This window comes from Pogona vitticeps, chromosome 2, assembly GCF_051106095.1.
Source record: "Pogona vitticeps strain Pit_001003342236 chromosome 2, PviZW2.1, whole genome shotgun sequence".
Taxonomy (NCBI): Eukaryota; Metazoa; Chordata; class Lepidosauria; order Squamata; family Agamidae; genus Pogona; species Pogona vitticeps.
In genome coordinates, this window is record NC_135784.1 from 20,560,324 (window position 1) to 20,576,728 (window position 16,405).

The following is a 16,405-nucleotide window of genomic DNA, read 5'->3' on the forward strand; positions in this document are numbered from 1 at the left end:
GAGGATCTTGGAAGAGGGAGCGGCTTCAGTCCTCATAGGAAATGCTCCCTTTCCAAAAAGAGTCCTTTCCGGTCCTCCTCTTTTTCTTCCTCCGGACAGAAAACGGGGCTTGGGCTGCTTTAAAGGCTGCCTGGGATCCGAGGAAGGGCTTGCAGCAAGGAGGGAGGGTGAGTCGGGGTTGGAGGGGGGAGGAATGTGGGGAGGGGAGGGGCGGGAGGGGGAGGGGGAGGGAAGGGCCCCCCAACTCCGAGGCCATCCGAGGGAAGGGAAGCCCCCCAAGACCGGGCAGGAGAGGCAGCCGGAGGGGAGCCCCCCCAAGGGCTGTTTGCGGCCCAAGCCTTTCTGCTGCCTGAAGGGCCACATCCACCCCCCCTCCTTCCACCTCTCGTGCCCACAAAAGGGCCGATCCTGCACCTTCCGAGCCACTTGCAGGGGGGGGGGAAGGTTCCCCGTTTGGCTGCCTTGGAGGGCAAAAGGGTTCCCTTTGGGGGCTGCGGGGCAGGCCGAGGGGAGGCCAACAGCTCCCTTACCCCCGAGAGGCAGAGCCTCCTCCCTCCACCTTATCTCTGGCGCCACAAAAAGGAGGGAAGGAGAGCTGGTGAGGAGAGTTCTCTATTTACGGAGGGGGGAATCCAAGGGGAGGCTTGAAAAGTGTAGAGTGGGGTCTTGACTTGAGAACTTAATCCGTATTGGAAGGCGGTTCTCAAGTCAAAAAGTCTGTAGGTCAAGTCTCCATTGACCTACAGTGCATTGAAAACCGATTAATCCCATAACAGGCCGTTTTTGTTCCATTTTGGTTTTTTTCTGGTCTGTAAGTCAATTCTCAGTCTGCAAGTCAAACCTAAATTTTGCGGCCAGAGAAGTCTGTAACTCAAAAAGTCTGTAAGTCAAGCCGTCTGTAAGTCAAGGGTCCACTGTAATGTAGTTAGTAGTAACGCTGTGACCTGTCCCATCCAGAGACCTCTGGGTAGTGTGGGCGGCATATAAATTGAATAAATAATCCAGCAAGACTCATTTTAAAAACTGTCAACCAGGGCTGATCCCAGGCATCCCATAACCCCAGTTAAAGCAGCTCCGTTTCTGGGCACCGTTCGAAGTGCTGGTTGGAACTGAGAAAGCTCTAAATGTCTATCTCAAGGACTTCATTTCCCTTTATGAGCCTGCCTCTGTGTTAAGATGCCCACATCTAATAGGGAGAATGGAAAAATATTTAGTTTTTTAAAATGCATATTTAGTTTTTTTAAAAATGAACAAAACTTAACTAAAATGTAAACTAAAATACAAACATAACTCAAAATACACCGTATTCCCCGCTACCCTTGGGATTTTATTTTATTTGGCTTCTTTTTGTATTTTACATTGCGTGTCCCATGTCTCTCTAGAACTATAATGATTATTGTGTTGGGGTATAACCTTAAAAAAACAAGTACATGTGTTAAGAAAACATACCATATCCTTTAAAAAAATGTTTTCAATATCCCCATTCTAATTTTCAATTTACAAGTTAATTTATCGTTAATAGCCCTGTTCCACATTTCTTTGTACCAGTCCTCCATACTAAATTGATTATCATTTTTTTCAGTTCTTTACAAATACTGTATCCGCCTTCCTGTTTTTAACACAATAATGATTAGTTCTCTTTTTCCCCATTCTAATTTAATATTTCCAAACATATTTAACAAAGCTATTGGACAACTTATGTATTTCAATACCCATAGCTTCCTTTATCTCTTTGAAAATCTCTGCCCATTGCTACTGACTAATTTCACATGCCCTGCACATGCATCTCCCAACATGAGGATGATACTTCTTTCTTCATTATATTCAGTTTCATTTTGAGTTAAATAAGACTCCATATTACTTTGTAACAGTTTTCTTTACCCTTATATATATATTCTTCATTATTCTTTTATTCCATATATTCTTCCATTCATTTACATTAAATTTTTTATTTATATCTCTTCATACCTCTTTAAGAGCTGTTGTTTTATATTCATCTATTAACATCTTTCTTGTATATTACACTTATCCCTTTTCTATTTTATTACATCTCCCTTATTTCAACAATTTGTTCAGATTTAGATATCACTCTACATTCTCCATTCCTTGGTTCAATTTCCTAACTGCATTATATTGAATCAGGTGATTCTTCTTGTCCTAAAAAATTATTTTATTTTCTCTCTATTATGCATCTTCCTTATCTAGTCTTTTATTTTTATAACTCTTTGTCCTATCATAACTTTATTTAACTTTCTCTTAAGGATTTCTGGAAATGTTCTTAATTCCACCACTTCACTCAAAGGAGAAATCTTCGGACTCGACACTTTCCTATAATTCTCCCAACTTTGTAACATATTACTTTAAAAATGATTTTTTTTTAAATTTTAAATATTTTTCTTCAAAAATATTCTCCACACTCTCTTTGTACTTAATAAAGTCCATATTGCCTCTCTCCTGTTTGCTATAATCTCTGGAAGGTGCCTCAAATGATTTGCTATAAAGTGTAATTTAATATTTGGTATACCCAAACCTCCTTTTTGAGATATTTGCCATAAATGTCTATACAGTATATTCTTGCTCTTTTAATTCCATTATACAACATATTAATCATATTCTGCAATTCTTGTAATTCCTTACCATCTGTCTTTATGGGTGACATCCAAAACCCTTAGCTTAGAGATTATCTTTCTTTTCACTTTATCGAAATACATTTCTATAATATTTTACGAATCCCAAGTGTGAGCAAGGAGGTGAGGGGAAGAGAGAAAAAAGCTCAGGAGGGACAGCTCTCCCAGAGACCACTTCTAGCGGTTCCCTCAAGAAGGTTCCAGAAGGAAGAGCCATTGAGGGTTTGAGGCGGATGGGAGAGTTGAAAGAGCAGTTGGAAAAGGCGGGAAAAGACGGTGAAGAGAGGGACCAATCGAAGGAGGAAGAAAGGGGAGGAAGGACAAGTGAGAGAGAAGTAACAGTACAGTAGTAGTGGCAGGAGAAAGTAAGAGTGAGAGAAGGGAGAAGAACTTACCACCGGGATGGGAAAGGATTTGGTTAGAAAACCCCTGGACCCATAGTGAGGAGAGAGATTGATGGTGCCGAGAGCAGAAGCTGGTTACAGGTCGAGAGCTGTCTTTCCCCTGAAACCATCATACTTAAGAGAGGCAGAAACCCAAGAGTGGAGATGGAGGCTCAGGGAAGAAAAGAAGAGAGTAGAACAAGAAAGGAGAGAAAGGACAGAATGGCGAGCACAGGAGAGGAGGAGGAGGAGGAGGAGGCGAGGGCCTTGGGAACCTGGGAGTTCATAGGACCCCGGAAGAATCCGTGGGAAATGCGTCCATGTCCCTGTTGCCTTTATCGACGGGGACATCCGTGAAGGACTGGTTTTCAGCAGAGCAACTGGGACCTTGGAACCTCAGTTACGGGAACCTGTTTGTTAAAGACGATTGGAAACCCTTTTTCAGCTCCGTTGGAAGAAAAGGAGAGAGAGAGAGACGATGTTCAAATTGATATAAACAGTTTTATTGATGTTCCTAAAATAAAAGTTAAAACGTTGCAAAGTCATGAGTCATGGAGGAGGACCTGACGCTAGGCTCTGTTGTTACACGTGCAATAATAACTAGTGACAATAATGACAACAGGAGCCTTGCCTTCACTAGGCAAGAATTTAAAAAGGAAAGAGGGGAGGTTGTCTTTTTGAGGGGCGAACAACCAAGACTAAATCAAATCTGCCTTTTTTGGACATGGTTTGCCTTCTCCCTGTTTTTCTTAAATGGCATTGGCGATCATTCAAAACCAGATACAGTACAATATTTCAGGGAACTTCTAATCCAAGGAGGACAGAGAGCAACTTTTCTGCCATCTGGACCCGGCAATCTTGAAAACTTGCTGACTTTGTTTGTGCCTTTTTAAATTGGCCTCATAGAACGTATCTCGCCAGTGTGTGTTTTGAAAATCAAATTCAGAATGTTCAAACGAAACGAGGGTGCAAAATCAAATGTTGCTTCCTGGGAATCACAATGATAATGGGTCCTTTTTAAGAAGAAAGTTGGGGTAGAAATATCTAGCCGCCTAGAGTGGTCTGGTAGTCCAGATAGGCGGGGTACAAATAAAATCAAATAAATAAATAAAGAAATAAATATCTGTGACCCTCCTTAGGTCAGGGACCTGTTCTTTTGTATTTTGTGAAGTACGCTGAAGGCATTGTGGACATTTCCAGTACAAAAAAAAGAAAGGTGCCTTAAATCGGAGAAGAAATCTAAAACTGTCCAGTAAACTCAGGAAGCAGGATTATTTTGACACAGGAAGGAGAAGCACAGGGAGAAACAGAAAAAAGTTAATATTTAGAGGCTTTGTGGATGACTTCTCTACTTGGCAAATAATGCTTTCAAATAAATTCCCTTTTCCTGCCTGATCCAGTGAACCAAAGAGGCAGAGAGACCAAGACTCCCCCAGCCAGGCGCTCCCAGAGGAGATTGAGCGAGTCTGTGGTCGCCCTGCCAGGAGTCTGGCTTGGCTTCAGTCATGTGACAGGAAGGGGAAATCAAGTCTTACACATACTGTATCGTATTAGAAAATGGTGTGTTGCATCCTCCCACACCCAGCCAGGAAGAAAAGCTTTGAAACGTTAAACAGGACGCTTTGGAAACAACTGCCGCAGCTTGTTTTCTTAACAGAAAGAGAGAGAGAGAGAAATCAAAAAGCAGGGTCCAGGTGAGTATAATTTGTTCTGGATTTTGCTGGAAGAGGGAAATCCAGGAAGGAGATGATGAAGAAAGGCAGGGGGAGGGGAGGAAGGAGGAGAGATATTTGTGGACAGAAAAGCCAAGGAAAGAAGGGATTTCTTAAAGAGAAGAAGAGAGGGAAGGATAAATTTTTGGTTGCCAATCTCGTCCCCACTTCAGCCGTTTGAAATGCTTGGAAATGGTTGCAGATGAGTTTGCTGAGCCAAGCACATGGCCAACGGTATAACCATGCCAGTGCTAGATTCCTATTTATGGGATTCTTGGCCCTTTAGTGTGAGCATAGACATTAGGATCAGTGAGGGGACTGGCATTGTTGGCAAAGGATGGAGGGGCTGCCCTGATGGCTCGTGACCATCCCTGCTGAGACTTTGGTCCTTTTCATAAGCGGTGAAATGTCTTGAAGCCACCCCACACCTCTTGAATGGGTCCCCCTCCAGATGCCACCCTGGGCTGAGCAGAGACACTCCATTATCCTCTTGGCAAAGAAATCTGCCTAGGAGCACACTTTTCACTTTGGAAATGAATGTGTTTTACTGGAATGTGAATCCTCTCAAGCTGTAGCATTTCTAGGGATTATGATCTTAGCCTGAGAGAAGTTCATGAGACTGACTGACACACACCCCCTTTGTCTCTCCCACAGAGGCCCTAAGGATGCCACCAACACCTTCCTCTCTTCCTTCTGATGGAGTGGAACCAAATCAGGTAAAGAGAAAGCAGTTAAAAAGACATGTTGGGTTTTTAAATCCCATTGTATTTAACCACTTTAGTTCTGGATTAGTCTGGCATTCCCTTTTAACAAAATACTCCATGTTTTAAATGCTTATATAGCAGTGTATTCTCAAAGGGTTATATAGCAGGTTGGTATGACATAGTCCTCTCCATGCAAGCAATAACAATATTTATTCTATCTGGCTGTTGCAAATGAGGAAGATTTTTTCTCTCTTCAGTTTTGCAGAACAGCCCAAGATGTGTAAGTCCTTTGAGGTTTGAGCTAGGAATGTAAGAGGACCCATACATGACCAGAGCAAAGGGTGATCTAGTTTAGCCTCCTGTTTCTCACACAGGTGTCCTGGATGCCTCCAGAAATCACCCAAAGCAGGCAGGTCACCGGCATCCCTTCCCCTTCCCCTGTTCTTTCCCAGCAAATGGGATTTCGAGGCCTCTGTTCCTGGACGGAGCTTGTGGCCAAGATGACTAGTACGCCTTGGTAAACTTGTCCTCCAGTAGAAAGGCTGTGAAGGCCATTCATGGAAGTTAAAATCTATGATAAAGATCCAGCCACTTCTCTTCAATTGTTGTTTTAGATCTAGGAGGTTATCTTTATGAAAGCCATGAGGAACCTCTCATTTCTTTTCTATTTTCAGGGTCCAGTGGCCTTTGAGGAGGTGGCTGTGTCCTTCACCCAGGAGGAGTGGGCGCTGCTGGATCTTGACCAAAGAGCCCTGTACCAGGAAGTCATGGAGGAGAACTGGCGAACGGTCTCCTTTCTCGGTAAGACCCCTCTGGCCGATGCTAATATCTTTTGTTACTAGTGCAATGATGACACTAAGTAGCATGGAAACAGTAATTCTTCTGTGTTGGAATGTGGGATCCATAATGGCAGACTGGGCAACCTGTGACCCTCCAGATACAGTGGTGCCTCGCTTAACGAGGATAATCCGTTCCAGCGAAATCGCTGTAGAACAAAATCCTTGTTAAGCAAAATAAAAAAGCCCATTGAAACGCATTGAAAACCCTTCAGTGCGTTCCAATGGGCTGAAAACTTACCGTCCAGCGAAGGTCCTCCATAGGGGCAGCCATTTTCGCTGCATGTAAAGTGAGGAATCCATCCTAGAAAACAGCGGGGGTCCATTTTGTACACCCGGCGGCCATTTTGAAACCTGACGATCAGCTGTTTTAGATCATCGTACGTAATGCGAAAATCAGTTCCCGAGGCAGGGAACCAATCATCGTGAAGCAGATTTTTCCAATTTAAACTATCGTTTTGCAGTCGCTTTTGCGATTGCAAAACCTAATCGTAAAGCAATTTCCTTGTTGAGCAATCGTTAAGCGAGGCACCACTGTATACTGAGCTCCAGCTCCCATTATTGTAGGCAACTTTATCAAAGTAGAATCATGGTGAGAATAGTGTTTCACAAACATCTAAAGAGCTCAAGGTTCACGGTTTGCCCTAGAAGATTCTGGAAGGATGCAGCCCTCACTGGGAATGGGATTTTGGTCCTGACAGCTTAATCATGGAATTGTTTGTTAGTAAGGTATCTGATGACTGAGTGATGATTTAGTAACATGATTACCAATTACAGGGGCTTTTAGAGATATGTGTACTTCTCTATAACTTGTTTAACTGCATTTTTCAAATATGTCTTGGTCATATTCTGATTTTATAGAAGCTGATTTAATTAAATTTTCATACTTACAGTGCACTATCTTTCACTGTACTGGAGAAGTACATGCTAAAGGAGAAGCACCCTCCACCTTATGTTGGAGCAGCTAAATGTGTATGTTAAAATATTATGAGGTAAATTAAAAATACTGTGTTACTTCCTCCTGTTGTATGGGAAATATTTCAGAAATACAGACAGCAAAAACACTAGTTTAGCCATCATAACACTTGGAACAGATGGGAAGTAATGAATTAAAATAACAGTTGCCTGTGTTCTAAGACATCCCATCCTCCAATCTTCAGCACCAGTGGAAATTGGGAAAGAGAGGCCTGGGAGAGTCAGAAGAACAAGTAACACTTCACAAGATTTTCCACTCATTTTGGAGGAAGTGGAAGCAAAACAAATGAGGCACATACTTGTCTCATGTGTCTGTATTTCCCAAAACATGCGAAACAAAATGGGTGGATGTGCTACGTGGCTCTCCATTGGCCATTTCCAGACTGCTTTTAATGCTTTCAAAGAAATGAAAACAATTTTATCATTTAGTTAATCTCACAGTCTTGTTGCTCTCTTGGAATTCCATTTGTCTCCCAAAGGACCGCATTTTACATTTTGCGAATTGGTGCCTTTTACCAGGATGTAAATCCTCTTGTATTCAAGGGCTTAGTTTTGAGCAAGATTTTTTAAGAATTTTGATCTTTTCTGGAGAGGGGTTTATGTGAGGGGCTTCCCATTCTTTTTCCTCTGCTGCAGGGGCTGAAAGGATGCGATCAACAAGGATTCATTCATTTCTTCCTTGTGATGGAGCAGAACCAGATCAGGTATGATCATGTTAGTTAACAGACATCATGTGTATTCCAATCATTGTGTATTCAACAATTTTATCCCTGAAGAAATATGGTTGTTCTTTTTTAACAAAATGTTCCACCTTTTTCATGCTTACATAGCAGCCAGGTGTGTAAGGAACAGTGATACCTATTGTATCTGGATGTTGCAGTGGGGAAGAATTCTATTTCTCTTGGACTATACACAGTCAGAGCAAAGGCTGATCTAGTTTAGCCTCCTGTTTCTCACAAAGACTCCCTAGATGTCTCTAGGAATCACCCAAAGCAGGCTAGTCATCAGTATCCTTTTCCCTCCCCCTATTATTTCCGAGCACCTGGGATTCGGAAGCCTCTCTTCCTAGAAGGGAGGGCATGGCCAAGGTGACTGGCAGTTCTTGGTAAACTTTTCCTCCAATATTTAAGGCTGTGAAAGGTATGAATGGAAGTTAAAAGAACCTCGTGGCGCAGTGGTTAAAACGCTGTACTGCAGCTAAAACTGTGCTCAGGACCTGGGGTTCAGTCCCAGGTAGCCGGTTCAAGGTTGACTCAGCCTTATATCCTTCCGAGGTCGGTAAAATGAGTACCCAGCTCACTGGGGGGGGCAATGTGTAGCCTGCATAATTAAATTGTAAACCGCCCAGAGAGTGCTTGAAGCACTATGGGGCGGTATATAAGCAGCACGCTTTGCTTTTGCTTTACTCTTTGCTTTAAAATATACGTTTCACCACTTCTCTTCATTTGTTGTTTTGGATTGAGGAAGTTTTCTTCATGAACCTCATGAGGAAGACCTGCTTTTTTTTATTTTTCATTTAGGATCCAGTGGCCTTTGAGGAGGTGGCCATCTACTTCTCCCAGGAGGAGTGGACGCTGCTGGATCCTGACCAGAGGGCCCTCCACCAGGAGGTCATGGAGGAGAACTGGCAAACTCTATCCTCTCTCGGTAAGGCCCCCTCCCTTTCCTCCATGCTGATGCTAATCAATGTTTACCAGTGCAGTAATGACTAGTAACAATAACAACCATGATAGCACTTTTCTGTCAGAGTGGTGTCCCAAGTCACACGAGCCACTCTAGGATCCTTAATGCCATATGGGGCAACAGGTCATCCTCCAGATGTGCTCCCCCCCGCTTCGCTTATTGCAACTGACAAGTGTACACTGTCACCCAGGAATGACTCAGACTGGATGCCTGTGTGTTCCAAGTAGAATTCCCCTTGCTTTAGTGCCCAGGCTTTCATTTCTCTATTGAGTCCCCCTCTGCGAATGGTCCAAACAACAAGGGCCACAGTCCCCTCTCTCTATATGCCATGACAGGATGGCTGACCAAATCATGATCGCCCCTTGGCCAGCTGCAAGGTCCCTCACTGCCCTCAAAATCGGCTTCTTTTCCTTTCGGCAAGCCAACATCAATGTACCCTAAATGTACCACTAAAATTTTAATTGTTGTAAGCTGCCCAGAGACCTTTGGGTAGAGTGGGCGGCGTATAAGTTAAATAAATAAACAAACAAATAAATAAATAAATAAATTTGCAAGGCCAACAGCTGCCATTCATAAGATTATAGAATGATGGAGTTGAAAGAGGCCTATAAGGCCATGGAGTCCAACCACCCCTGCCTGCTCAGTGCAAGAATCCAAATCAAAGCTGTTCCCCCCTGCTAAACATGGCAAAAGGCGCTCCCAAAACCTGCCCCATCTGCCTTTCCATTCCAAAGATGCCAGACATGGCAAGCCCCACATGGGGACCCACTGCCAATGCCTTTGCTTTTCAGACTGAGCAAAACAGGATGCGTTCTCCACAGAGGAGCATAAGCTTCTGCCCCCAGCCAAAACAAATGGACAGTATTAAATGCACGCCTGAGTATTATGGCTAGTGAGTGCACATATCGCTTGTAGCTGTGGGATCTCCACCTACCAATTCCCTCTCCAGTCCCATTGCCACTGCAGTTGATGCAGCCCCAATTTGGAAAGAATGCATGCAGACCTAAACGCTCCAAGGCCTGAGATGTAACAGTTCAAAACTGGTATTTGGCTAGTGGGCTCAGTTTGGTGCTGAAAAAGCCCATCCGTTCATGGTTCCATGAAGCCACAGTTCTTAAAATCCAATATGAAATAAAAAGACCTTAACTTGAATCCTAAAAGAGTGTAATGTTAGTTTCAAGTGCCTATGAAAGAAAGCACGGAGTGTCTCCTGGTCCTATTAGATACGTATTTTGTAGATATGATGGCAAAATTTAAGGGGGGAAAGGACAAAATGTTGTAGCAATTATAAGATTAGCAGATTAATTTCCACCTGAACTTTCATGCATCAAAATCCACTTTTTCAGAATACCTTCTTTTTCTTCTGCTGTAGATCTGTTTGTCTCTTCAATTCAGTCTTTTCTGCATTCGCCTTTCTTCCCAGAAGATAGCTGGAGAAAGAAAAATGCATGCCCCAAATGGGGAAAGAATTTTACGCACAAGTTACAGTTTGCCAAACACCAGAGAGCCCACACAAAGGAAGAAAGCTTTACCCGAGAGGAGCCCTACAAATGCATTGTGTGTGGAAAACACTTTTCCACGAAGATAGCACTGATGCTTCACAAAAGGATCCATAATGGGAAAAAACACTTTATAATTGAAGAATCTTGGGAACATTGTGACAAATTGAAGTCACAATTTGTGAGGCATCAAGGAGTCCATACAGGAGGGAAACCATACACATGCCATGACTGTGGAAAATCTTTTGCTTGGAACTCAAGTCTCCTTATCCATCAGAGAGTTCACACTGGAGAAAAACCATACAAATGCCAAGAATGTGGGAAATGTTTTTCTCAGAATTCACACCTTGTGATCCACCAGAAACTCCATACAGGAGAAAAAGCATTTAAGTGCCAAGAATGTGGGAAGTATTTTGCTCATAATTCACAGCTTCTCAAACATAAAAGAATCCACACAGGACAGAAACCATATGGATGTCAGAACTGTGGTAAAAGCTTTCCTTACAAATCACGCCTTCTAGTCCATCAAAGAGTCCACACTGGGGAGAAACCATACAAATGTCAGGAGTGTGGGAAATGTTTTGCTTGCAACTCACATCTTGTGACTCATCAGAAAATCCATACAGGGGAAAAACCATACAGATGCCAGGAGTGTGGGAAATGTTTCTCTCAAAATTCACACCTTGTGATTCATCAGATAGTTCACACAGGACTGAAAACATATAAATGCCAAGAATGTGGGAAGTGGTTTGGTCGCAAATCAGAGCTTGTGACTCATCAGAGAACCCATACAGGAGAGAAGCCGTATAAATGTCATGAGTGTGAAAAATGTTTTACTCAGTTTTCAAGTCTTCTGAAGCATCGGAGTTTGCATGCAGAAGAGAAAGCATACAAATGTCAGGATTGTGGGAAATGTTTTGCTCAGAATTCAGTGCTTCTGAAGCATAAGAAAGTGCACACAAGAGAAAAACCGTACAAATGCCAGGAATGTGAGAAATGTTTTGCTAATAGTTCACAGTTCATGAAGCACATGAGAGTCCACACAAGAGGGAAACTATACAAATGCCAGGAGTATGGGAAATGTTTTGCCCAAAGTTCATTTCTTGGAAAGCGCAAGAGGGTCCATAAAGGAGAGAAACCATACAAATGCCAGGAGTGTGGGAAAAATTTTGCCCAAAGTTCACTGCTTGTGAAACATAAGAGAGTCCACACAGGAGAGAAACCATACACATGCCAGGACTGTGGAAAATGTTTTGCTCAAAGTTCACTCCTTGTGAAACATAAGAGAGTCCATACAGGAGAGAAACCGTACAAATGCCCGGAGTGTGGGAAGTGTTTTGCTCACAGCTCACAGCTTGTGAGTCATAAGAGAGTCCATACAGGAGAGAGACCATATCAGTGTCAGGAGTGTGGGAAATATTTTGCTCACAGCTCGCAGCTTGTGACTCATAAGCGAGTCCACACTGGAGAGAAACCGTACAAATGCCAAGAGTGTGGGAAATGTTTTGCTCAAAATTCACCACTTGTGATTCATAAAAGAGTCCACACAGGAGAGAAACCGTACAAATGTCAAGAGTGTGGGAAATGTTTTGCTCGAAATTCACAGCTTGTGAATCATACAAGAGTCCACACAGGGGAAAAACCATACAAATGCCAGGTGTGTGCGTCATGTTTTGCTCAATATTCACAGCTTGTGAGTCATAATAGGGTCCACACAGGAGAAAAACCATACAAATGCCAAGAGTGTGGGATATGTTTTGCTCAGAATTCACAACTTGTGAGTCATAATAGGATACACACAGGATTGAAAATATACAAATGCCAGCAGTGTGGAATTTCTTTTGCCCAAAGGTCACTACTTCTGAAGCATAAGAAAGTCCACACAGGAGAGAAACCATACAAATGCCAGTACTGTGGAAAATGTTTTGCCCACAGTTCATGGCTTGTGAGGCATAAAAGGGTACACACAGGAGAAAAACCATACAAATGCCATGTATGTGGAAAATCTTTTGCTCAGAATTCAGAACTTGTTAATCATAAGATAGTCCACACAGGAGAGGAACCATATAAATGTCAGGAGTGTGGAAAATGTTTTGCTTACCGTTCACTGCTTGTGAAACATAAGAGGATCCACACAGGGGAGAAACCATACAAATGTCAGGAGTGTGGGAAATGTTTTGCCCACAGTTCATGTCTTGTGAGGCATAAGAGGGTGCATACAGGAGAGAAACCATACAAATGCCAGGAGTGTGGGAAAAGTTTTGCTCGAAATTCTGGGCTTGTGAATCATAAGAAAGATCACACAGGAAATAAACTATACAAATGCCAGGAATGTGGGAAAATCTTTGCTGACAATTCACACCTTGTGGTCCATCAGAGAATCCATGCAAGGGAATAACTCCTTCAAATTCCGTTAACATGGAGAAATGTTTTATAGTTGATATTCCACATGTTGTGATTCTTCAGAGAGTTACCATAGGGGAGGAACCACACAAATGACAGGAGTATGGAAAACATTTTTCTAATCATTTAGAGGCTACTAGGAGTCCATCATGAAATAATAGATATAATCCTCTGACTGCTCTTGGCCTGAACAAAATTCAGGAAGCAGTATGATGACATCTTGAGGTAAAACACCAGAGCTATTAATTACTAATTCCGCTTGCTAGTTCTTCAGATGGCATTTGTATACATAGGAAGAAAATGAAAGAATTGTGAGGTTCAGAGCGTATGATAACCAGATGGGTTCTGCACTGAAACTGCTGTTTTGTATTTTGTTCTCACTGAGAAGAAGCTGCATGTATTATCCATTATTCATAGCTTTCTAGCAGCAGAAACCAATGAGCAGGTTCAGGCCCCTCAAACAGCATTCTGGGTCAAAGTTCCAGTCACCCCACCCTATCTACTTTCTGTAAGACGCCTTCCAATCTCTGACCATGAAATAAAATTGGAGAATAGGAAAAGTGTGTTGGCACCAAATCCTTTCTCACCTACTTGCCACGTTCAATCATATGAGCTTGCCCTCAGGGAAGCTGGGCTGCCCTTTGCAAAGATGGCAGCTGCGGCTTCCCTTGGGGCAGTGGATTCTGCCCTGTCTACCTATGGCCCACTGATCAGCTGCCCTAAGGGAAGCTGTAGCAGTGGTGAAGGCAGAGAAGCAGAAGATAGGGAGTCAACAGGGCTGATGGAAATGGGGAAAAGACGAGTGGGAAGGAGGCAGGGGAAAGCTGTGGGGGAGCAACAAACCAGCAGGTTTGTAAATCACCCCCAAATTCATTGCTTCTGGAAGTTATGGTTCTCCAGTTTGTATGAACCCAAACTGATGCAAAGCAATTAATGGGCATTTTTCACAAATTTCCTGATTTCATTTGAGTTTCATGCCAATTTCTGGTTATATATCTTTGGGCGAAATCTCTTAAGAGCTATCAATAACATCTCAATGGTTGCACCACAACACCCATTTTGATCTGCAAGATTCCAGCAGAATCCACCCTTATGAATTTCACCCAGGTCAACCCAGCCCATAGAGCCCAGGAGGACTTGGCTCTCTTGATCTTAGAGCAGTTGCATTCCCACTCAAAAGACATAGACTTGGTCCCACCTTAAAAGTTGATTCTGTTTTCAAAACCAGTTCCTTCAAGTCAGAACCCTCAGATTCAACCACATTGAGACTTAAGTCCTTCCGTATCAAAGAAACGGAAAAAGCCCACCCAGGACAATTAACAACCCAAGAAACTGGAAGCAACGCCTACACAACCCAAGAACTTAAGCCCTTGGAGTCATCAGCAAACTCCACCATCTACAACCACCCAGTATTATATTGGACACTATTTTTCCTTTTTAAAAAATAATCGTCTATTTTGCCTTGATGTTCATGGTGCAGCATGGATGATGCCTCCTTTAAACATTTTGGAGGTGGCCCTTGTTAAGTTTCTGTCTCACTGAACAGTGGTTAGGGAACAGGGGTAAATTACCCCAAATGGGGTAAAAATGAAAATCTTGGGGGTAATGAGGACATAACCCTAACTCCCTTCTCTCCTCTTCTCCCTGGGGAGGGGTTTCCCAGCTGCCTAATTGCCCCCTTCTCCAGCCTGGCTGCAACCGAGCCACAGCAGATGGCAGATGGTGGCCGGCAATGGGCTCTGGCCGGCAGCGTACAGCAGCTGAGGTGGCAGCGGCAGGGCCGGCCATGGCAGAGGGCGAGACCAGGGCGAGTGGCTGGAGTGTCCCAGCCAGGAGGAGTCTCTCCTTCCCATGAGCCGCCCGTCGGTGGAGAAAGGGAGCCGCCCCCACGGGGTCAAGGACTGAGCACGGCCCCGCCAGGCAGCTGTGGAGGAGGCAGTGGCGGCCCAGGCGCGGGCAGCGAGGCTTCTGCAGCGGCGCTCGACTGGCCATGCATGACTGAGATCCTTTCAAATGAAGGGGGTAATGTTGGCATATATAAATTTTTTAGAGGGTAAAAGGTAAAAAAGTTCCCTGACCCCTGGAATATAAGACCCCATGGACCAGAGCTTGCCAGGCCCTCCTGTCTTCCACTGCCTCCCGGAGTTGGGTCAAATTCATGTTGGTAGCTTCAATGACACTGTCCAACCACCTCATCCTCTATTGTCCTCTTGCCTTCACACTTTACTAACATCAAGGTCTTTTCCAGGGAGTCTGTTCTCATGAGGTGACCAAAGTATTGGAGCCTCAGCTTCAGGACCTGTCCTTCCTGTGAGCACTCAGGGTTGATTTCCTTCAAAATGGATAGGTTTGTTCTCCTTGCAGTCCAGGGGACTCTCAAGAGCATCCTCCAACACCACAATTAAAAAGCATTGATTCTTCGATGGTCAGCCATCTTTATGGTCCAGCTCTCACTTGCATACATCACTAATGGAAAAAACATAGCTTTAACTATGCGGACCTTTGTTGGCAAGGTGATGTCTCTGCTTTTTAAGATGTTATCTAGGTTTGTCATCACTTTCTTTCCAAGAAGCAGGTATCTGTGGCTACTGTCACCATCTGCAGTGATCATGGAACCCAAGAAAGTAAAATCTGTCACTATCTGCATATTTTCCCCTTCTGTTTGCCAAGAGGTGATGGGACCAGTGGCCATGATCTTATGGAGGAAGTGACAGATTTTACCTTCTTGGGCTCCATGATCACTGCAGATGGTGACAGCAGCCACGAAATTAAAAGACTCCTGCTTCTGGGAAGGAAAGCAGTGACAAACCTCGACAGCATCTTAAAAAGCAGAGACATCACCTTGCCAACAAAGGTCCTCATAGTCACAGCTATGGTTTTTACCTGTAGTGATGTATGGAAGTGAGAGCTGGACCATAAAGAAAGCAGACCGCCGAAGAATTGATGCTTTTGAATTGTGATGCTGGAGGAGGCTCTTGAGAATCCCCTGGACTGCAAGGAGAACAAACCTATCCATTTTGAAGGAAATCAACCCTGAGTGCTCACTGGAAGGACAGATCCTGAAGCTGAGGCTCCAATACTTTGACCATTTCATGAGAAGAGAAGACTCCCTGGAAAAGACCCTGATGTTGGGAAAGTGTGAGGGCAAGAGGAGAAGGGGACGACCGAGGATGAGATGGTTGGACAGTGTCATCGAAGCAACCAACATGAATTTGACACAACTCTGGGAAGCAGTGGAAGACAGGAGGGCCTGGCATGCTCTGGTCCATGGGGTCACTAAGAGTCGGACACAGCTTAACGACTAAACAACAAGCTGAAAAAGAATCCACGTAAAAATCACATGGGTGGATCCACGAGAATCTGCGTTGAATGATCCATGCGTGCCAGTGCAAAGCCATGTGCCAAAAGACCCATGATTTATGTTGTGTGGTCTGTGAGACCTGTGACCTGACAAATGGTTTGGCAAGATGCTGACGTAAAAATCATATGAAATTATGAGCATCTGTTTTCGATTACATCAGTTCTCATTTTACCCAGTTCCCTTGCAAAGATCAAAGCGGGCTTTTTAAACGATGGATAAAAA

General features: G+C 43.7%; 1 protein-coding gene across 10 annotated transcripts in view; it reads left to right on the forward strand.

The window, feature by feature from the left end:
- Positions 1 to 13,382, forward strand: part of LOC110070183 (uncharacterized) — a 60,634-nt gene extending 47,252 nt beyond the window's left edge. Inside the window, exons 1-7 of one of the 10 annotated variants that reach the window (XM_078388232.1) lie at positions 70 to 167; positions 5,377 to 5,438; positions 6,101 to 6,227; positions 7,156 to 7,254; positions 7,874 to 7,941; positions 8,758 to 8,884; positions 10,293 to 13,382. In XM_078388232.1, the coding sequence (XP_078244358.1) occupies positions 7,885 to 7,941; positions 8,758 to 8,884; positions 10,293 to 12,817 (2,709 nt within the window). In that variant the 5' untranslated portion in view covers positions 70 to 167; positions 5,377 to 5,438; positions 6,101 to 6,227; positions 7,156 to 7,254; positions 7,874 to 7,884 and the 3' untranslated portion in view covers positions 12,818 to 13,382. Of the gene's footprint in view, positions 1 to 59; positions 168 to 228; positions 4,705 to 5,376; positions 5,439 to 6,100; positions 6,228 to 7,155; positions 7,255 to 7,873; positions 7,942 to 8,757; positions 8,885 to 10,266 lie in introns of those variants that run through there. The other 9 variants (XM_078388230.1, XM_078388231.1, XM_072988252.2 and 6 more) reach the window with 9 other exon arrangements.
- Positions 13,383 to 16,405: the final 3,023 nt, after the last annotated feature.